Below are 20,977 nucleotides of genomic sequence, written 5' to 3'. Positions count from 1 at the left end.
AGAGTTTTTCATTTTTTCCAAAACCAGTGCACAAATAATTCAAACAGAAGCATACTTCTTGTCAATATCTCCATAGACTAAATATCCCTTACCCTTTTTTTCTCCTGTAGATACTGATCCCAAGCAAATTCTTGAAGAGGAACTATTACAGGATCTTCAAATCTGGATGGATAAGAGTTTTTCAGAGTCTAGGTTTCAAAACAGAATAGTTTAAGTTCTCATTTGATTACTTGTACGTGTGTGTGTGTGTGTGTGTGTGTGTGTGTGTGTGTGTGTGTGTATGTGGTGGGTGTGGTGTGTGTGTGTATGTGGGCACACTAGCCTCTGTGTGCATGTGGAGACCAGAAATCTTCCGCTATCACTTTCCACTTTATTTTTTGAGACAGGGTTTCTCACTGAACTTGGAGTTCTCTGGATCAGCTAGACTGGCTGGCCAATCAGCCCCTGGGATCTGTCTATCTCTTCCTACCTGGAGTAGGGTTACAGATACATTTCACTCAGCCTGACTTTTATGTGAGTGCTAGGGATCTGAACTCAGGTCCTCACACTTGTACAGCAAACTTTTTACCCACTGAGTTATCTCCTCAGCACCTAAGATCTCTTCTAAAATAAAAATAGCTTTCCTCAAATTTTATGGGCTTTCTAGGCAGTTTTGTGCAGCACACAAAGGCCACACAGCCGCCCAGGCCTGTTCCCAGAGGCCCCTCCAAGTTACTCCCAGCTTTGGCCAATTTGTCTTTCACATCTAGAGAATAAGATCCAGAAGGCAAGGCTATGCCTTCATCTTCCTATATTCTCACCATATCTGGCATACAGTAAACTTCATATACACAACAACTCAATAAACAAATGAGCAATGGTTTTATGATCTGCTCTTTTAGGACTAGTTTTTTCCTAAATTAAACTGCTAAACCTCAGTAGATCTATAAGTGCTTGACTTGTAGCAAAAATTGTCAATATTATTGCTTTAGTTTATTGATGCAAAGAGAAGGACCAAAAGGATACTGTTGTGGTTATGCCATTCATGAAAAGAAGCAAATACTAAGTAAGTTTAGGTTTAGAAGTGAGGTGTTGTATTGAGTATGCTTTGACTGAACATCTGTTTGTGGTGTGTGTGAATGAGAAAAAATAATTTAAAGATTTATTTCTTCTTTAATTATGTGTATATATGTGGGTTTGCTCACATGAGTGCAGGTGACCAAGGAGGCCAAGAGAGGGTGTCAGATCCCCTGGGGCTGGAGTTCAGGTGGTTATGAGCTGCCTCAAGTGGGTACTGGGAACCAATTCTGGTTCAGTTCACACTCTTAACCATTGAGCTATCTCTCCAGCCCTTTGAGAACATTCATGTCATGTCATGTGAAAATTATATGTAAGTCTAAACTCAGCATCCATAATAAAGTCTTATTGGGATACTACTATTCATTTACATGCTTGTGGCTGCTGTTTTGTTTTGTTTTGTTTTGTTTTGGAGACAGTGTTTCACTTACATTACCCAGGTTGGCCATCAACTATCCTCCTGCCTCAGCCTGGATTTGCTGCTTTTACAACATAAGGACAAAATCATTGTGCCTGAGACTGTGTGTCCCAGAAGACCTAACACATTTACTATTTTGACTTCACAGAAAAAAAAATCTTGCTAATATGTTCCCTGTAATGTACACCAAGCACAGGAAACGTTCCTTAAGAGAAGCAAAGGAAAATAAAAAGGAATCCCTTAAACTCATGAAATATAACTGTAGTCATAAAACACTGATTTGGGGCTGGAGAGATGGCTCGGTGGTTAAAAGCACTGGCTGCTCTTGCAGAGGGCCCGGCACCCACATGATAGCTAACAACTGTCTGCAACTCTAGTTCCAGGGAATCTGATGCCCTCTTCTGATGTGCTTGGGCACTGGATGACATGAGTGCACTTGCATACATGCAGGCAATATACTCATACACATATAATTAAAATAATATTAAATATTAAAAAAATATTTTTTAAAAACCACTGGTTCAAAACAACAGCAACAAAAAATGAAAAAAAGAGCAACCCAACGTAAATAACAACAAAACTCTTCACCCCCGACCATGCACATACACCAAACAGCACTTTTACTCCGGAAGCTGGAGCATGAAAAAGGCATTTCTGAAGGTGAATACTGCTTGGCTTTGTTGTCCAGCTAGGTAGCCGCGTGGGGGCTGGTGAAGCTTTGGAGAGACGCTACCTCCAAACACTGCTGCGCTGTGCCTTTTCCGTTTCACAATACTATGCTTCTGCTTTCAGCAGGAGGGCTGCAGCATGACTGACGTAGACTTTGGTTTGTTCAAGTGTTTTTAGATCGTTCTGCACGTTTACAAAGATATATTTGGATTCTTCAGAGCACTTGTGGGCCATCTCTTAAGAAATCTCTTAAGTATTTGATTCTGTTGGAGTGCAGAAATCCGCTACAGAAATTATAAAGAACCTTTCAGAACGAAATGATAAATCACTTGAAGAAATTGGTTTAAAAAAAAAAACAGTTATGCGCTAACACTTTTCCCTAATCTTGAATTTTGTAACTATACGATTCGATTAAAAAATTAACGTGGACTAGCATGCCAATCCGTGGGACTGGAAATTACCAATCTCCCTGTAAGTTTTGAAGGCTTCCTTGGCGCAGATCTCCCTTTCCTAGGACCTGCTTTGGTCCCCTACACACCCCTGGAGCGAGCGAGCCCCTCGGGCTCACCCAGCCTTTGGGTGGCACACAGACACCGCTGGGGGCGGGCGTCTAGGCTGGCACCGAGGCTGGCAGGTCGCCGCACTTTGCAGTTTGTCTGCGGTTACCTCGGCGATGGTCTTCGACATCTGAAAGCTGGAGCTTTTGAAGAGCCCCACCACCTTCACCTGCAGCGGCGGCTCCGGCGGCAAGCGCGTGCTACACAGCGGAGGCTTGGGCCGGCAGGGCGGCTTGCCTGCCATGACCAGTCTCAGCGCCTGCCCCGCGCGCAAACATTGCTGTCGCCACGGCAACCGAGAGGCCCCTCCCCCAACGCAAACGGGGAGCAGGGCCTGGGCGGGGCGAAGGGCGTGCGAGGAGGGCGGGGCGCCTCGCTGTGCGCCTGTTGCCAGCCCAGCCCCGCGAGGGGTGAGCTCCGGGTAGGCTGTCCGGCGGCGGCGGCCGCGGTCTGCACCCACTGAGGGCAAAGCGGCCGGGAGGGAGCCGTCCGCCCGGGCTTGGCCTCGGGATCGCCGGGGGCCTCGCGCCGCTCTCGTCGGCCGTGGGCGGCGGGGTTTCGCAGCCTATCTCCTTTCCGGGTTGGCGGGCCGCCTGATCCGGGCCACCCGGCCTGTTGGCTGGGTTACCCGGGAGGCAGCCCGGACTTGCGTGGGCCTGGGGAACGCGGGGGCAGGACGCTCCACCTGTACAAGCCGTCGGAGCCCAGTCGCGGCCGTCGCTCCCGAAGCACGGCAGCCATGAAGCCCAACTTCTCCTTGCGACTGAGGGTCTTCAACCTCAACTGCTGGTGAGTGGCGGCGGGCGGCGGCCCGGGAGCCACCTTCCTGTTCGCACAGCCGGAGGAAGCGGGCAGGCCTTCCTTAGCCAGGCACTACCCTGTCCTCGATCCGCTCGAGCCCTCTTTGTCCAGAGCTCCGGTGGTGGCTGCAGGCCCCTCCCCAAGCCTGGCCCTGCCCTGTTTTAGGGACATCCCCTACCTGAGCAAGCATAGGGCGGACCGCATGGAGCGTTTGGGAGACTTTCTGAACTTGGAGAGCTTCGACCTGGCTCTACTGGAGGAGGTGAGGTGCGGCGGCACCAGCTCCCAGGCTAGGCTGGGAGGAGGGCACCAGAGGGCGCAGGACGAGTCTTCTCTCCCTTCGCTAAGGTGTGGAGTGAACAGGATTTCCAGTATCTGAGACAGAAGCTGTCGCTCACCTACCCAGATGCACACTACTTCAGAAGGTGGGAAGTCCACAGGCCCAGGCCTGTTCTCAGGCCAAGAAGCCAAGAGGCCCTTCCCTGTCCTTGCCTGCACTCTCTATCCTAATCCTCCGTGCAAGGGCTGTTGCCTTGAGCTTTGTCCTGAGGCTGATCTCAGCAGTAGTGAGAGAAAGTTGCTGACCCCAGCTGGGAGACGCAGGAGGGAAAAAGGGCTGGGTATTCCCCGCTTGCTTTTCTAGCTATTAAGCAGGGCTTGGCTTTCAGCGGAATCATTGGCAGTGGCCTCTGTGTCTTCTCCAAACACCCAATCCAGGAAATTATGCAGCATGTCTACACTCTGAATGGCTACCCTTACATGGTAAGCTTCCCTCTCCCACTTTTGCTAAACACAAGCAGTCCTCCTTGGGGCCTTGACAGAAGGAGGGTGGCAGTGCCCTGAGTTTCTGTCTCCTCTTGCCTGCAGGTCTGTCATGGAGACTGGTTCTGTGGGAAGGCTGTGGGGCTGCTGGTGCTCCATCTCAGTGGACTGGTGCTCAATGCCTATGTTACCCATGTGAGTGAAGCCAGCTAGGCTTAGGGGTTGGCACAGGTAGCCCAGGGCTGTGGTAGAGAGATTCCTCTAGCTATGCTGCCTGGGGATGAGGCATGGAGTCAAAAGGTGGCATGGGGCAAATTTCACCCATTCTGTGCCAAACTACATGCCAAGTGACAGAGGCAAGTCTGATATAGACAAATCTTGGAACCCTTGATCTTACCTCCTATAATTTCATGTCTCACTTAGCTCCATGCTGAGTACAGTCGACAGAAGGACATCTACCTAGCACACCGTGTGGCCCAAGCTTGGGAACTGGCCCAGTTCATCCAGTGTGTGAGCCTGGGCTTGACAGGGGAAGTGGGATGGGGCACAGGGTTTAGGGGCAGCTGGGGCTTCACTTAGAGAGCAGAGGTAGTGAGGGAAGAATTTCTTCCTCATCACTCTGGCCCTTCCAGCCACACATCCAAGAATGCAGATGTGGTTCTCTTGTGTGGGGACCTCAACATGCATCCCAAAGATCTGGGATGCTGCCTGCTGAAGGAGTGGACAGGGCTGCGTGATGCCTACATTGAAACTCAGGACTTCAAGGTGAGACCCTTTCTTATTTCCCACCTGTACCCACACTTCTTTTATCTTCCTTCCTCTCATCATTCTATCCACTTGTTCCCCCAGGGCTCTGAAGACGGCTGTACCATGGTACCCAAGAACTGCTATGTCAGCCAGCAAGACCTGGGACCGTTTCCCTTTGGCATTCGCATTGACTATGTGCTTTACAAGGTTGGTTTCCTTCCCCCAGCATACCTTCACCCACTCTCTTCCTCTGTCACCAGCCTATGCTGATCTTTTGTTTAGCCCATCTAGTCTTGGACTACTGTAGGCTGGGGAGTGGGATACTAGGAGCAGGTTCTCTGGGAGGATATAAGTTTTTCTCTGCCCTTGCTTTTCCTAGGCAGTTTCTGGGTTCTGCATCTCCTGTAAGACTCTCAAAACCACTTCAGGCAGTGACCCCCACAGTGGCACCCCCTTCTCTGATCATGAGGCCCTCATGGCTACTCTGTATGTGAGGCACAGCCCGCCCCAGCAAGACCCCAGCCCTACCAATGGTGAGTCTCAACTCTCCAACTACCCCTTTCCACTTCAAAGCATTCCCAGCCTGTCCACTCTGACCCTCTCCTTCCTTGTTCTAGGACCACCGGAGAGATCATCATTGATCGGCGTGCTAAGGGAGGCCTGGACAGAGCTGGGGCTAGGCATAGCTCAGGCTCGCTGGTGGGCTGCATTTGCTGGCTATGTGATTGTTCTGGGGCTGTTTCTCCTCGTGTTGCTGTGTGTCCTGGCAGCAGGAGAAAGGGCCATGGAAGTAGCCATACTGCTCTGGACACCCAATATAGGGCTGGTGCTAGGGGCGGGCGCCATCTACCTCTTCCACATGCAGGAGGCCAAAGGCTTGTGTCAGGCCCAGGCTGAACTCCAACACGTGCTGGGAAGAGTAAGGGAAACCCAGAACCCACGCTTAGGGCCTCACTTAGCTCAACTTCTGGCATCAGGAGGGGAACAGAGCTAAAGAATAATAAAGTATGACACTCTAGTGGCTCTACCTTTTCCCTTGTAAAGGCAGTGATGGAGCCAAAGGTCAGTGGGCTCATCATTATGTGGCCCTTAGGGCACTGACACGTCATCTGCCCTCCTTGCACACCCCCATCTCCCACCTGAACATAGCATAAACCCTGTTTGTGGCAGAAATATTTTTATTACAGTGATGCCCTCTCGTAGGCAGTCCAGATGGGCAGGGTGGCACTGCCCTGGGATGATGTCTTATTTGCAGAGCAGGCAGGCATACAGCTACCCATTTTCTAGCTGTGGGCCCCCATCCCTGAAGCCAGCTCACTGAGCCTGCGCTCTTCTTGGAAGCGGATGAGGGCATCCCGCTGGTTCACCACATCTAGCAGTTTTCTTAGCACCTGATCCTCAGACTGACGATCGGCAGCTGTCTTCAGGATTTCTGAAGGGAGAAGGTGAGGCTTAGAGAACAGGGATGTGGCAGGGAGGCTGAAGAAGGTCAAGCTAACCCCAGCCTGTGTGGTTTCTATAACCCAGATCTTGTTACCTAGACTGCAAACTTAGGTTTTCCAAAAATGGTTATTTTCTAACCTTAGTTAACAACGCCAGTCATTTTTAAAGGAAAGACCACACAAAAGCCCAATTGTGCTGCTCTGGTTGAAGGGAGAGTGGAGGCTTAGGAGCCCCATTCTCTGGCTTCCTCTTGAATTGTCTCAGTGATGCATGGATTAGAGGAACCTGTTGCTTGCTCAGTATCCAAGGTCATGAGATAGTGTACAAACCTTCCTGGTTTATGTACCTTGAAACTCCTGAGCCAGCTGCCACTGCTTCTCTTCGAGGTCCAGCTCCTGCACCCTATGGAGGTAAGGGATTACAGAGGCATGGCTGTTGAGGGTGTCCACAGGCATGGGGCCTGGCCAGCAGAGCACATTACCACCCCCTTGACTTACGAAATCATCAGCTCAGCCTCTTCGGCCACAAGGCTATTTTTCTTCTGGACAAGCTGTAGCAGCTGTTCTAACCAGAGTTTCTTTTGCTGTTCTGGGGAGCCTGATAAGAAGGAAGAGGGTGGAGATGGTCACAAGGTCTATAGCCAAGAGTGACAGGATCCAGGGAAAAGAGAGTGGTGGGTGTCTGTGTGGCACAGCCATCAGGCCTGCTCTGGACCAGCCTGGTAGGTTGAAAGAGCTGAACAATGTGCCAGTAGCCAGAGGGCCATCCTAGCACATCAGTCCTCCATCTTGACTCACTGCTTTGGCTCCTCAAGGCCAGCTCGAGTTTCATGCCTTCGGCTTCCAGCTCCCTCATAGCAGCTTCAATCTCATTGAGTCTCCGCTGGATGGCCTGAGGGGATAAGTCAGGAGGGCTGTGAGTCCTTGGATTGCTCAAGAACAGTAATGGAGGAACTCTGATCTTAGACTCAAATCTGACTCAACCACGGCTCGGGCCTGGGTCTCACCTGGGCCTTGCAAAACCTCTTCATCTCCTCCTCTTTAGCACGGCACATCATATCTTGGTCACAGGTTGAGTACCTAATCATGGTGTCTGAGTTCTTAGTCAAGATCAGGGTCTGTGGAGGGGTTGGGCCAGTCAACAATAAGGTCTGGCCCAAGTCAGGAATGGAGAACACTGGAAGGGTGGAACAAAAACTGGGGTGGAAATAGGTAACTGTGGTAGACAAGGTGGAGGCTTAGAAGCATGGAAGTCAGGAAGTCAGACCAGATACCGCATTGCAAGAGGAAGGTGCTCCTGTGGTGTGGTAGAAAATGGAAAGTATCTGGCAGATGCCTGTTGGCTTAGGCAGAGTAGATAGCCAGGTTCCTCCCACTCACCTGCTCTAAATCTGCTTTCAAAAGTATCTCTGCCTCCTCTTCCTCACTGGAGGAGAGACTCTCTTCTGCCTTCTCCTTGGCCTCAGGAACTGAACAGAGAAAGAGGCATGGCTTGGGATCCTCATGACCTCAATTTTTATTCCCCAGAATCCTGTGAATCTTAGTGCTCCCACCCCACCAGCTTCCTGAGTCAGCATATCTGTGGGAGAGCACTTACCTTGCAGTGCCTGGAATGGCACACCCCAGCCCACAAAGCTGCCTTCCAGGGCCTCTCGAGCCAAGGCAGAGCAGCTACGAGGGGGCTTGGGCGGAGGCTCTATTTCTGAGTCAGGTGTGATATTCAAGGAGGATAGCCTCAGGCGTTCCAGGCTGGAGAGGCGGATCAGCTTACGGGTGGGCTGGATGGGACTTGGGACAGGACTGACCCTCTTTGCTGGTATAGGAGTTGAGGGGCCTGGTGGCATGTTATTGTCATCTGGTGTAGGGAGCTCCTGGAAAAGCCACCATTGTCAGGTCAGGGATCTGCCCAGTGTTGAGAGGGGAGGCCATTCAATGGAGCCATTGTGGGCTTTGACTCTTAGTTATTTAACCCCATCTAGTGGACATAGGTCTGCAGTGCACTGGATACAACTGTTGTGAACTTAGTATTCAGTGGAGGACACTTTTCACTTACTGCCAGCAACGTCCACTTAGCTAGAAAGACTTCTTTCCTCTTCCCATGCCCTAATACAGGTTTTTGCAGGGTTGGTTTGTTTGTTTTACCGGGCTCTCAGGGCTTCCATCGCTGTCAGCTTTATGGCTCTCCTGGGGTAGGTGCTGACGGCAATAGAAATGTCCTAGAAAGAGTAGAGGAGGTTGGGGCTGGAGAGATGGCACAGTGGTTGCGAGCACTGGCTATTCTTGAGGACCCTGGTTCAATTCCCAGCACCCACATGGTGACTAACAACCATCCCAACTCCAGTTCCAGGGAATCTGACACCCTCTCTGACCTCCGAAGGCAATGTATAATACAGGTGTGCTTACATACATGTAAGTATACATATAAAATAAAAATATTTTTTAAAACACTTAAGAGCAGAAGAGGTTAAATATCAGCCCAATGCCCAGACCCTCAGAGATTACCAGGGAAGGTGGAGGGGGCTACAAGACAGTGGGCTTGCAGGTGAATTTCTTAGAACCCCACACCTAAAGCTTTGGAGGGGATTGAGAGCTGGTTTCCATGTGTGTCCAATGTCTCTCTTCCTCCTCAGCCCAACCCAAGCTCCTTGTTCCCCAGAAAGGGTCAGGCCCAAAGTCCCTTTAGCATCTCCCAGGCCCACTTACCATCTCCTGGGTGTTGCCCATAGTCCCCTGGCCACAATGTGGCCTCACAAGTATGGCAGCAGAAGCAGCTCCGGTGGAAGAAATGGCCATCCACACAGAAGCGCTCCAGGATGTAGAGGTGTTTCCCACACAGTTCACACAGATCCTCAGCCCCGGCCTGCATAGATCCACAGGATACAAGATCAGTCAGACCCAAAGCCAGCTGCCAAGGTCTTCTATACCCATGAATCTTTCCCCTGTCCTTTCCAGACTTTTGCAGATAGGGTCCTGTATCTCACCTCCTGATGTTCAGATGGGGGTGTCCGGGGTACACTGGGCTCGGGGACAGGTAGCATCTCAGTCCTTGGAGACTCAGCGTCTACCTAAGGAAGCAGGGTGAGCAGTGGACTGGATGTGTACAGAAAGTGCTGGAATGGAAGGGAGACTAGGCAGGGAGACATCGAAGGCTATAGAGCCTGCAGTGGAGGGCAAGGCAAAAGGAAATAGGACAGCAGAAAATCGGTATCGGGGAAGGGACCATCCTGCCTGCATTTACCTGCAAGGGAAGCTTCTTGTCACCAACATCCTCCCTGTGTTCCTGCAACAAGTCCTTTAGTTGTGAACATGAAACTCAGTTCCAGCCCTTCCCCTCACCACCACTTACAATGTCTTCTCCATTACCCCTGGAACCTCACTGGGCACCCTTGTCCAGCCTTAACCTTACTCTTTAGATGCCCCACCTTGGCCCGGGTCTGTTGAAGGGTTCTCTGGAGTTTGCCAAGGAAAAGTACGGCACTGGAGGTCCCAGGAGGGGTCTGTCTGATGGAACCTGCAGGCAGAGTCCAGGTGACAGGGTAGGTGAGCATTTACATTTACACAGCTGCTCTCTACCCCAGGTAGGCCCTCAGAGGGTGCCTGCCTGCCTTTTCTCCTGCTCCCTCTTCCACCCATATGCCTGTCCTGTCCACCAGCCCTACAAGTCACCTGCGCTGTGGGGCATGCTCTTGAAAGTGCTGTGGAAATAGCTGAGGTAGGCAATGAGGCCCAGTGGGTCACTGCCTGACACCACTGCCTGAGCAGACAACACTGGTGTGATGCCCAGTTCATGCTCTGCTACCCGCAGGGCCCAAGCAGTGGTCTCTAGAGCTCCCATGCCTTGCAGCTCTGAAGGTTCCCTGTGGGGTATGAGAAGAGAAGCCAATGAGAAGTACAAACCTGGCTCCATGGAGAGGGACGAGGGAGTTAAAAACAGTAGGAGGCACGGGATAGCAGGTAGGGTCTGGAAGACAGCGAAGGGCAGTGACGGCACCAAGGTTGGTTGTTGGCTCTGTGGCACCACATCGTGTGTGTGTGTGTGTGTGTGTGTGTGTGATTTTTTTTTTTTCCCCTGCTTGATTTTTCAAAGACCTGTCACTCTTCCTCGCACAGACTCCTTGGCCACCATGTGATACAGGTCTCAATACCTAAGGCAGCTCCTGTCAGTCTCAAGGCACCTGACCACAAGGGCCTTCAGCCCATGGGGAGGGTCCCTCCTGTGGTTAAGACTGAGCCCCAGGGGTAGTAATTGGGCAGGGAAGGCCTGGCCTGTGGAAGGGGGTTGACATGAGAAGATGGGTGGGGGTCTGACATGGCCTTAGACTCACAATGATCCTCCTCCTTCTACCTCTGCCTCTCAAGTGCTTCTGTTATAGGTTTGTGTCACCACACCTAGCAATGAAGCTTTTCTTTCTGTGGTGTTGGGGATTGAACCCAGGACTTCACTCATATTAAGTCTCTATCACTGTTGTATGTTCCCAGACCGTTCTGACTTCCTCTATCTGAATGCATATTGATTTTGTCAAAACTCCCCTAGGCTGGTGGGCACAGCCAGACTGGAATCACACTGCTAGAGAGGTGAAGTGATAGGGCAGAAGGTGGAGTTGGGGTTCACTAGCTGCGAAGTCCTGCATAGCATCACCTTCCCATGCAATAGAGGGGAGAGGCATGGGAGAGAGGTACGATCCCTGTAGCTCCCCAACTCACAACAGGCCTGGCCGTAGGTGGTGTACCAAGGCACACAGAGCTAGTCCATCAGTCCATGAGGAAGACAAGTCAGTGACATGAACTCCAGGAAACCCAGCTGTTTGCTCCTGGCACCAGTGTAGGAGCTCCTCAGTACCTGCTGACCCTGGGAGAGCAGAGCTGTGTTGTACCCACAGCCCCTCTGCCCCACACCTAGCATATACCCTGTTGCCAAGTGTGTAAGCACTGGGGTGCCAACCTAATGCTTACTGCCAGCAGCACCTCCTTCACCCCCATTCTCATTTAAAAATCCCTTCCTGGCATAAAGTTGGGCAATGAATAGAGCAACCACTACAGCCATATAGAAGCCAGGGGGCTGTGAAGAGAGGGTCAAGGAAGTTGAGATGCCTGAAATGGTAGTTTGGAGTTTGTACTCAGAGCTGGTGGGACAGGGTTAGCAGAACAGCTGGAACAGCATAACACAGCTGCTGGTGCCATCGCAGTAGATAACTACTTCCATATGGCTGGCACAAGGCTACTACTCAAGCTCTGTGGCTCCTCCACTCCCGAGGACCCGAAACCACCCCACCAAACAAGCTTTCCAGGGTGGAGCCCTGTGGTGGTGCTGCAGCATGCAGGCTGCTGACTGCTTCGCTGGCTGGTGGAAGACCTGCTCACCTGTGGTTGTAGTCCCTGAATCTGTCTTGTCACTCTTCCTCTGCATGGGCTCCTTGGCCACTACATCATACAGGTCTTGTACCTAAAGCAGCTCCTCTCAGTCTCAAAGCAGCTGATCACTCAGCCCCTCAATCCTTGGAGGGGGGTTTCCTGTGGCAAGACTGACCCCGAGGGACAGTAACCGGACCGGGAAGGCCTGGCCTGGGTTTGAAAGGGGTTGACTTGGGAAGATGGGTGAGGGTGTAGAGGGGTCTGACCTGATTGGGGGTCACAGCTCGGAGGTTCAGGTTGGGGTAGCGAGTGGCAGGGTCCAGCCCATACTGAGCTACATTTCGATGCATGTTTTCCGGGGATGTTTGTGACAGAAGCTGGTACAGGCTCTCACTGGGGGTGACGATGGGAGGTAGGGTCACGAACAGGAGGGCACCTGTCAGCATCTGCCCCTCAAAAACTGCCGTACCTTTCTAATAGCCTCATGACTTATCCATTTCCTCAATATCCTCTGCCCCTCATCCTGATCCTTGACCCAAATCATGTCTGCCCTGCCTATACTAGTTTCCGAACCCAGGCCTCACCGTTCAGCCAACACCTCAAGGGGCCCAATGCCCTCTGCCCACCGCTTCACCATCCAGGCTGCATCGAAGGCTGCCAAGAAGCCCCGGGCCACTCCAGTACCCAGGGGCCAGAAGGGCTGCACAGTCAGAGGAACAAGAAACAGCTCAATGAGATCCAGGTGTGTCCCAAACCTAAGTGTCTCCAAGGTTAAGGGGGTGGGAGGGATCCCTTCACCTCACCAGACAGCTTTCACTTCCACCAATGGGCCGTTAGCTCCTCCCCTCAACAAACAGACCTTATTAGTTACCCCTCCTTCCCTTTCCAGTTAGGCAGCTTCCTCCCTGACCATGGACTCATGTGCCTCCTGAAGCCCTCACCTCCACTAGGCAGTCTCCCACCAGTCCCAATAGTAAGCGGACACCATGCTTTTCTTGCACACGAGCAGAACTCTCTGCCCGCATCATGCTTGTGAAGTCAAAGGCAGCCACATCAGGTCGCCCATGAGCATCCTGAGCAAACTCTAGTTTCCTGAGCTTGCCACATGTGGCGAAGTTAGCAGCTGCCCTGGCAAAGTGCTGCAGAGCCTCAGGAACCACATTGTCACTGCCCAGCAGTCGGTCGGTCTCTGGCCAGTCCTACATAGCCAAGAGAAGAAATCAGAAGCTGAGACCTGAGCACAGGGTTACTGCCCACCCCCACCCCCTGCACACACTATGGCCTGGAGAAGGAAAGGGCTGCCTAGACAACACAACAATCGAAAGCTAAACTTGGAGAATTCCAGTAGCCTGTCTCCCATACTGAAGTTCCTTCCTCAGCAGTTGCTTCTGTCACTGGGGTCCCCAAATCCTGCTCTACCATGAAGCACAACACTGCTGTCATAGACCTGTCCTGAGATAATCAAAACCCCAGTCTGTCCAGCAGTTACAGACAATACACGTAACTTACAAGTACTCATGAGAAGTAGATGAGAAAGTTCGAAGCAAGATCTCAGCACAGTACTTCTCACACAGGAGGCACCCAGCTAGTTCGCCCATTCGGCAAACATGTATTGGGTGCTTACTATACATCAGGTACCATTCTAGGCACTGGAAATTGACAGCAAACAAAAGACCAAGAGACAAAAATCCTTGCCCTCCTGAAGCTCATGTGTAATACTGTATCTAGTAGATAGTTTAACCCAGAACAGATTCCTGGTGCTACATAAATGCAGGGCACAAGAGCTTGTAGAAGTGGAGTTAATGGCAGAGGCTGGAGCGGATGGGTGCCATCCACATTCAGGGGTAGACTGTATCCAGCCTAGCCTCTTCCTTCCTGGGCTGGGGTCCCACCTGGCGCAGCACCCCCAGCCGCAACAGGCACTGCTTCTTGGCTGTCATCACAAAGTAGTGGGTATCATCCTTGTAGTACACAATGTTCTCTAGATCAATGCCTGGGGGGATAGGACAGGGGACAGGAGATGAGTCTCCAATGATTATGCATTACCTTTCCAAAATACCCCAGCTGTGTCTGACATCTGAAAGCTGGAATCACAGCTTAGGCTGCAATGGGTGTTCCACACACACAGCAGGACCATCTGCTGTGGCCCAAGAAACTTGACAGGTTGGAACAAAGAAAACTCAGGTGGAGTGACAGCTGGGAGGGAGCCTGCACCACATGGTCACGTGGCAGCACAAAGCCAGAGTAAACAGAGTATCCTTTTGAACTCCACTTCCTCTTTCAATTTACATTTTTATACTACAGCCTGAAGGTACACAAAATACCAGAGCACCTTAGAGTTTGGGGATGTTTCATACTAAGCAAGCAGCAGCTTAGTCCTGGGGGACTAGTTCTTTCCCCTTTGCTGTCAAGGCCACAAGGATGGACAAGTTCTCAGACTAAGGGCAGGTCTGGGAGGCAGAGGTGGGAACCAGCTGGTGGACTGAAGGGAAAGCCAGTGAAGGTGGGCCCTGACCTGTAGCTTTGAGCAGGTTCTGAAAGAATTTCTGGTTGTAGATCCGGGCTACACCGCTGATTTCTGGCACCTGTGTCTCCTCCACTGTGCGGCCATTCACAAAGTTGGCTGTGATGCCAATGGCCAGTTTGCCACGCATCTCACGGATGGTGAAGCCTAGTGGTAGGGTAAGGTGTCATGGCAGGAGGACCAGGAATAACACTTCCAGAAAGGTCCAGGGGAGCCCAAGATGCTAGCTTTTTTTTTTTTTTTTTTTTTTTTTTTTTTAAGGGATGGGATCACTCACCTTCCGGGACAAATTTACCCCCTGCAGCTGAGATGAGGACATCAAAGTCATAGTTGGCCAGATGAGCTGGGGGATTGGGTTGGAGCTGGGCACGCCATCCACTCCCTGGAACAGAGACAGTATGAGAGCCACAAAGGTGTAGAAGTCAGAGGGGCTCTACACTCCAGGTCAAGCTAGGGAAACAAATGTGTAAAGGACTCTATAGTTTAGAAAGCAGTGACACATCTATTAGATTACACCTTTGCAGCAGCCCAGGAAGGCAGGTGAGAAAGGCCATGTTATTCTCATCTTGCTATTCTCATTTGCCTGCTTTCTGAGAGAGAGATGGCCAGGCCTCATTGTTAAAAAAGAAGACTCCCAGCTGGGTGTGGCAGCACACGCCTTTAATCCCAGCATTTGGGAGGCAGAGGCAGGCGGATCTCTGTGAGTTCGAGGCCAGCCTGGTCTACATGGAGAGTTCCAGGCCAGCTGGAGCTACTAGGAGACCAAAAAAAAAAGACTCCCAGCCCCACCTTTTTATACTCTGGCCAAGATCTCTTGGGTGAGTGGAGGCTCCCAGAAATACAGAAGTACTTACCCTTTCTGGGAGGGGGCTGGAGGCCAGTGAAAGTGACACCCCAGTGAATTTCCACCCCCAACAGTAATGCCACCTTCAGTAGAAGCAGCTGAAGCTGTCGAATGCCTGGAAGCGAGAAGACATTAGGAATGGACCTGAGCTACTGTGTCTTCCCTAGCTCAGTTGTGTTCCTAGTCAGAGCTGGAGGAGGTCTTAGAGACCACTGTGCCTGTCTCCAGCTGTATCACCCTAACACAATGGATATCATCTGATCCCAGAAGTTAAGCAGGGTTGGTCCTGGTTACTACTTGGATTCGAGAAATCACTCTGCCCACTTTACAGGTAACAGATCTAGGTCTTTAAGGTCACCCGGCTTAAGTGAATCTTGTTTACTCTGCCTCTTTTCTGGCCTGGCAGTCCCTCATTGGCCTGCCTCTAGGCCCAGGCACATCCACCCCTGCAGGCTACCATGAGGTTCTTACTGATATGGTCCAGGGTGCCAGTACAGAAGCGCCCATAGAACTTCTTTGCCCCCAGTGCCCGTAGGTCATGAATGGTGAAGGGCCAGAGATGGAGTACATTGTGCCGAGAGAACTTGGTACGCTTTTCCACCAACACCACACGGGCCCCTAGCAGTGCCAGTTCCACAGCAGCCCGAAGCCCACAAGGTCCAGCACCTACCACCAGACACTGTAAACACGCAGGGGAGGACAGGTGTGGCATCTTGTCTCCTTCTGATTCCCCCACTGCACACACCCCTCCCAGACTCCAGGTATCCACCTTGGTGTTGGTACAGGCCTGGCCTTGCTGGTACACAGGCTGGCCTGCTCTCTTGTCCAACTTGGCCCACAGTGACTTGGCACTCCAGTAGTTGAGCTGGTCCTTGATCTTGTAGTACTGGGACAGCCCCCCACCAGGCTCAAGCCCCAGGGCCCCACAGAGCCCTTGAAAGCTGCTCAGTACTTCCTGACACAGCTGGGCCTGCACAAAACTCTCAAAGTGGGCATGTGCTGGGTTGGCTGAGGCCGGTGAAGCCATGGAGGCCCCCCTAGGGCTCCTGGGGAGAGGAGTACTTAGGCAGAACTTAGGAGCTGTGGAGAGAAGGAGGAGATTGGAGAAGAGTGAGAGGGAAAGAACCGGGGAGGAGCAAGCTGAGAAGGCCGGCATCCCAAAGGAGTTCAGGGTCCATCCCTGATTGGCTGTGCTGCTCCCAGCACAGTCCCCTGCCAAGATCTGCCCCAGAGACTGTGGCTATCTCTTTATTAAGTGAAATTTGCCCAATTTGGGAATGAGAACCCAGCAGTCCAGGGTACAGAGGGCACAGGAACGCTATGGGAGCCTCCCTGTCCGGAGATCCCAGAGACATACAACATCCCTGGGGCCCTGGGGCTTAGGAATTGTAGTGTGCCTTCCCTAGGTTCTGAAAGTAGGACGTGGGGGAGTTTCTCAGCAGGCTGCCAGGACAAGATTTCCCTTCCTGTAGACAGCGAGAGAGCCAACACCGCAACCCAGCCACAGCTGCTTGACATGCACACACCCATCTCACCCGAAGAAGCCTCGTTATGTCGGCACCCTTTGGTGGCCTCGGTGCCACTCTGGGTGTGGGATATGCCTCTGGCCAAGGGCAAAGTTTTCATCCACGTGCTTACCTCCTGACAGGGGTAACAGTCCCAGCAACACAACTACCTCCACAAATAGCCAGAGGATGTTGCGACTGTCTGTGTCAGAGGCCCGAGACCTGACTTCCCCTGTGAGCCTGTCGCTGCTTCAGTGGGCCGTGGGAAGACGTGGGGGCAGCAGCAGCTGGGCTCGCTCTTCCCAGGTCCCTCCCATCCCAATCGACCCCTGCCCCACTCCGGCGAGTGCTCTCCCAGGAATCTCCAGAGACAAGGCTTCCCTTTGTCCCCCTCTCCTTTCCTCCAGCCCACATGCAGCTTAAGGGCTGTTGGAGGGCTTTCTCTGGCGGCAGCCGGAAGGGATGGAGGGGATGGGGGATGGGCAGCCCACAAGGGAGTTAGACTGAGTGGGTTCACCAACGGGAGCAGGTCGTTAGGGGCCGAGCACTCATCCCCCAGCTGCTCCTCTTTGCCTGCATGGCAGGAGGGGGCTAAGGTCGTCCACCGCCGGTCACTAGGACCAGGGTGGCTAGGACTTCAGGAAGGGCAAAAGTCCCTCTAGGAGCTGTGAATCGCAGGGCTAGGGAAGTCCTCTACGAAGGGAAATAAAGAGGGACCCAACCTGGAAATTCCGAGACATAGGAGGTGCGAAGGGTGGAGCGGTCTGAAGGAATGGAAAGCTGGACGTTGGTAGCAGGGTGGGGACAGGGAGACCCCAGCACTCCGTACCGCCAAGTCTGCAGAGGGGCTGGCTGGGCGGGACCGCCAGGGGGACTGGCGAGGCGCGCCAGGCATGGCTCGGTGCAGCGGGGCGCATTTTCCCGGAAGCGCTCCCCACCCTCACCCTCAGCCCCGCGGGCCGGGGGCACAAGGCAGGCACCGCTGGACTACTTACCGCGCAGTTCTGGAGTCGGAAGGGCGGCTTCCTGCCGTGAGGGTGTTCCAGGGTTGGGACGGAGGAAGGGGTGGCGGAGGAAAGGCAGCGGATGGGGACTACCGGGGCTCCCGAGTCCCGAGGGGAGTGAGCTCCGGTCCGAAGAGGGGAGCCCAGTAGAGAGTTTATCCACACCTCATTACCATCCGATGATCCCCAGTTCTCAGATGGGACAGCTCTGGGCCCGCCCACGCCTGCAGGGTGGGGCCCGAGGGCGTGGCTCTGCAAACACAGGGAGCTGCTGGGGGGGACTCCAAACTCTCAGGCCTGGCTGGGTCCCTGAGCAGCAGGAACAGGGGTGACCGTGCCGGCTCGCGTCCCCACCTTACCAACCCAAAAGGCCACGGTGCTGGTTGGCGCCAGAAGGTTTTTGACGCTGGAGAGTCAGAGTGTGGCGCTGGATGTCTGGACTCTCTTCAGCTCTCCCATCAGGAAACCTCTGTGCCATTCGTGGATCCAGTTTAGGGGTCATCTCACGTCGACTCCCCTGCTCCGGATGAGGGCAAAGCTTAAAGTCCTGGTCTGCACCTTTCAACTAGGCACAAGAAGTAAGGGAACATGGGGTGTGTGTGTGTGACCTTTACTAATAAAGATAGAAGAGGAGGAGTAGAGGCCAGCTCCCAAAGTGAAGACGAAACTTACAGTACTAGGAAGCTTTAGGATCCAATTCTTAATATTTCCCATAAGGAAACAGCACCCAAAATGAAGGATTTTGTCCAAAATCATGCAGCTAGTTAAAGTTAATAAAGCATCAGTTTTCATTTATTGAATAAGTGTTAACAAAGCCTATTGTACTGAAAAGTTAACTGAAGGACACAGAGGCTTCATGACTTGCACAGTGGCATAGCTGGTATAAGACCCAGGTCTCTCTGGACTCTAACCTACCACTGTTGATCCATCATGAGAAATAAAAGGTCTGGCATTATGAGGAAGTGAAATTGCCACACCAGAAACAAACCAAGGAAGAACTGGTTGTGTCAAAAATGGTATGTTTCTCTCTTTGAGGCCCACTGGCTGTCCTTTTTATTTTCATTTTGCATTTTGTCAAGAGACCCTGGGAGACCCAGTAAGACCTGAACACTTAGGGCTCTCAGCTGAAGCTGATAAACAGGCAGGGGAGAGAAGCAAGAGGAATTGCCAGTTCTCTGCCAGGAGAGGCCAAGCATTCTCAGGCCACACTCGGGAAGCTAGGACAGCCTTCCAGCTAGGCCTTCTCTGGCTCTTGAGGATGACATCATTTGACTTGTAATGAATTTACAGACTGTGAGACACACCCATTTTTAAACACTGTTTAAAAATGCTCTAAATGTCCACTATTCATAAGTTACTAGGCTTTTAGTATCATCCTGTTTCCTTTTCATTAGCAGATGGGCAGTCGCATCTCCAACTTAGGGTATTTGTTTGCAAAGGCCCTGTAGGGTCTAGGTTGCCTCAATGTCTTTCAAAACAAGGTTATGTGGCTCTATGAACAACAAATTGTAAAAATTGTCTTTCAAAAAGATCATAGAATGAGTGCTTCAATATTTAAAAACCTGCTGACTTACAGTTTTTCTCGATGCTAATTAAAGACATACACTGGAGCATAGAGCCGTGGGGAACACATAGGTCTGGAATCCAGAAGGTCTGGTTGGATTCCAGCACTAGACCTAGTGTGATTAGAAGTCACAAACCACCTCATTTCAGTTTTCTCTAAATGCAGGCATTTAATGACTCAACTCTCCCAGCCCATTTCAGCTGAGTTCTTTTTATTTAGTGTTGCTGATTCTGTACAGAATAGAAACCGAATCTACTTACAGAACTCCCCCAAATGTGTGGGGGGGCTACCATTGAAGGTAAAAGAATGTATTATGTGCCTACAAATATTTTCCTTGTTAAGAGTCTCTAGTTATGATCCACACTACATATATAGAACTAAAAATACTGGAATGCCCACAGTGACCAGTTCATACTGGATCAAATAAATTAAATGGCCCACACATGAAAAGTCAGTTTTAAAGAATACAATTCAAATGGCTTTGGAAATAATTATGCCAGCAGTGGCCTAGGTTAAAATCCGGAATCACTAAAATAAGCTCTTCTTCCTTCTTCCCTAGAACACGCTGGTTCTGTGTTCTTGCAATGCCATCTTTACTTCCTTATCTCACACCTCCCAACCTCTGATCTCCTGGGCCTAGAGCCAGAAATGAAGCTCCTATCGCTGCAAGTGGATTCTTTATTTTACTGTATATTATGACCTTGCATCTGCAGGTCAGTATCTTCAATTTCATAGGCCTAACCTAGGATCCGTGTGTTCCAGAGAGCCACAGTTACTGAGGTAAAATAGTTACACACAGAGCCAAAGGTGTGGAGTGTTACGGAAGTTTATGATCAGGTGGCTTAAGATTAGAGGATCAGGGAAGGCCTCTTCTAATTCTGACAAGAATGGTATGAATCAGATAATGAGGGCAGACAACTTTCAGGGCTGAGAAATCACCTGTCCATAAGTCCTCAGGCAGGAAATAGCTGGGTGTGTGGTGGGCAACAGCTAGGAAACCAATGTGGAGGGAAGTGAGAATATAGAAGAGGGATCTACAAGGAAGCTGGGTTGGGGATTTTATTCTAGGTGCAGTGGGAAACTGTAGAAGGATTTTAAGTAGAGTGGGATGGGGTCATATCTGCCTTAATTAGAATAATGCAATCCATTCACTGAGCAAGACATTCTGTTTGATAAGAGCACAATGGTGAAATCCAATGGATTACCACCCTCTTGTGGAAAAAGGGGCAAGGCAGGGGGTTAGAAACCATCTTTCTGAACCTGTGGCAGAGTCCAGGCAAGGGACACAATGTACAGTAGGGATGGGACAAGGGGATGGATTGAAAAGGTATCTTGAGGTAAAACTGTTGTAACGTGGCGATGGATTCCACGGGGGTGGAGAGTGGGGTATGGGGTGTGTGTGTGTGTGTGTGTGTGTGTGTGTGTGTGTGTTGTAAGGCCTCATTAAGAATCATTCCTGGGCTGGAGAGATGGCTCAGCAGTTAAGAGCACTGACTGCCCTTGCAGAGGACTTGGGTTCAATTCCCAGCACCCACATGGTGGCTTTGAACCATCCTTAACTCCAGTTCCAGGGGAATCTGAAGCCCTCTTCTGACGTCCACAGCATTGCACGACACAGGCACACTCACATGCATGCAGGCAATACACTCATACACATAAAATAAACAATAATAAAATTTAAAAAAATCACTCCTAAGCTGAGGATATAGTTCAATTGGTACAGTGCTTACCT

At 51.4% G+C, this 20,977-nt stretch overlaps 3 protein-coding genes across 9 annotated transcripts in view; 1 reads left to right on the top strand and 2 right to left on the bottom strand.

Annotated features, from left to right (window-relative positions):
* The window catches only part of Ppil6 (peptidylprolyl isomerase like 6), a 39,942-nt gene extending 36,984 nt beyond the window's left edge, over positions 1–2,958 (bottom strand). For all 3 annotated transcript variants that reach the window (XM_029555744.1, XM_008852431.2, XM_029555745.1), the window contains exons 1-2: positions 2,810–2,958; positions 93–188 (exon numbers count right to left, since the gene is read on the bottom strand). In XM_029555744.1, the coding sequence (XP_029411604.1) occupies positions 93–188; positions 2,810–2,944 (231 nt within the window). In that variant the 5' untranslated portion in view covers positions 2,945–2,958. The remainder of the gene's footprint in view (positions 1–92; positions 189–2,809) is intronic.
* Positions 2,959–3,099: 141 nt separating this feature from the next.
* On the top strand, positions 3,100–6,028 carry Smpd2 (sphingomyelin phosphodiesterase 2). Its single transcript, XM_008852427.2, has 10 exons — positions 3,100–3,489; positions 3,667–3,763; positions 3,850–3,926; positions 4,170–4,263; positions 4,369–4,458; positions 4,687–4,769; positions 4,896–5,028; positions 5,113–5,217; positions 5,390–5,543; positions 5,628–6,028. The coding sequence occupies exons 1-10, from the start codon at positions 3,440–3,442 to the stop codon at positions 6,002–6,004; spliced, it is 1,260 nt and encodes a 419-aa protein (XP_008850649.1). The 5' UTR covers positions 3,100–3,439; the 3' UTR covers positions 6,005–6,028.
* A 142-nt stretch (positions 6,029–6,170) lies between these two features.
* On the bottom strand, positions 6,171–17,905 carry Mical1 (microtubule associated monooxygenase, calponin and LIM domain containing 1). 5 transcript variants are annotated; one of them, XM_029555739.1, is made up of 25 exons: positions 17,673–17,905; positions 15,942–16,252; positions 15,644–15,851; positions 15,183–15,287; positions 14,606–14,710; positions 14,320–14,475; positions 13,697–13,797; positions 12,746–13,003; positions 12,389–12,504; positions 12,071–12,197; positions 11,814–11,895; positions 11,157–11,301; positions 10,119–10,309; positions 9,875–9,963; positions 9,691–9,744; positions 9,434–9,517; positions 9,156–9,312; positions 8,595–8,668; positions 8,050–8,323; positions 7,833–7,921; positions 7,460–7,570; positions 7,251–7,344; positions 6,951–7,050; positions 6,800–6,855; positions 6,171–6,442 (listed from the first exon to the last, which is right to left on the bottom strand). In XM_029555739.1, the coding sequence occupies exons 2-25, from the start codon at positions 16,197–16,199 to the stop codon at positions 6,294–6,296; spliced, it is 3,183 nt and encodes a 1,060-aa protein (XP_029411599.1). In that variant the 5' UTR covers positions 16,200–16,252; positions 17,673–17,905; the 3' UTR covers positions 6,171–6,293. The 5 variants fall into 5 exon arrangements, with proteins under 5 accessions (XP_029411599.1, XP_008850652.1, XP_029411600.1 ...); XM_008852430.3 differs by having other exon boundaries at positions 9,691–9,732; XM_029555740.1 differs by lacking the exon at positions 17,673–17,905 and adding an exon at positions 17,400–17,649.
* Positions 17,906–20,977: the final 3,072 nt, after the last annotated feature.

This window comes from Nannospalax galili, unplaced genomic scaffold (genome assembly GCF_000622305.1).
Source record: "Nannospalax galili isolate Female #2095 unplaced genomic scaffold, S.galili_v1.0 scaffold646, whole genome shotgun sequence".
Taxonomy (NCBI): Eukaryota; Metazoa; Chordata; class Mammalia; order Rodentia; family Spalacidae; genus Nannospalax; species Nannospalax galili.
Note: the sequence above shows the minus strand (reverse complement) of the source record. Positions and strands in the feature narration are given on the sequence as shown.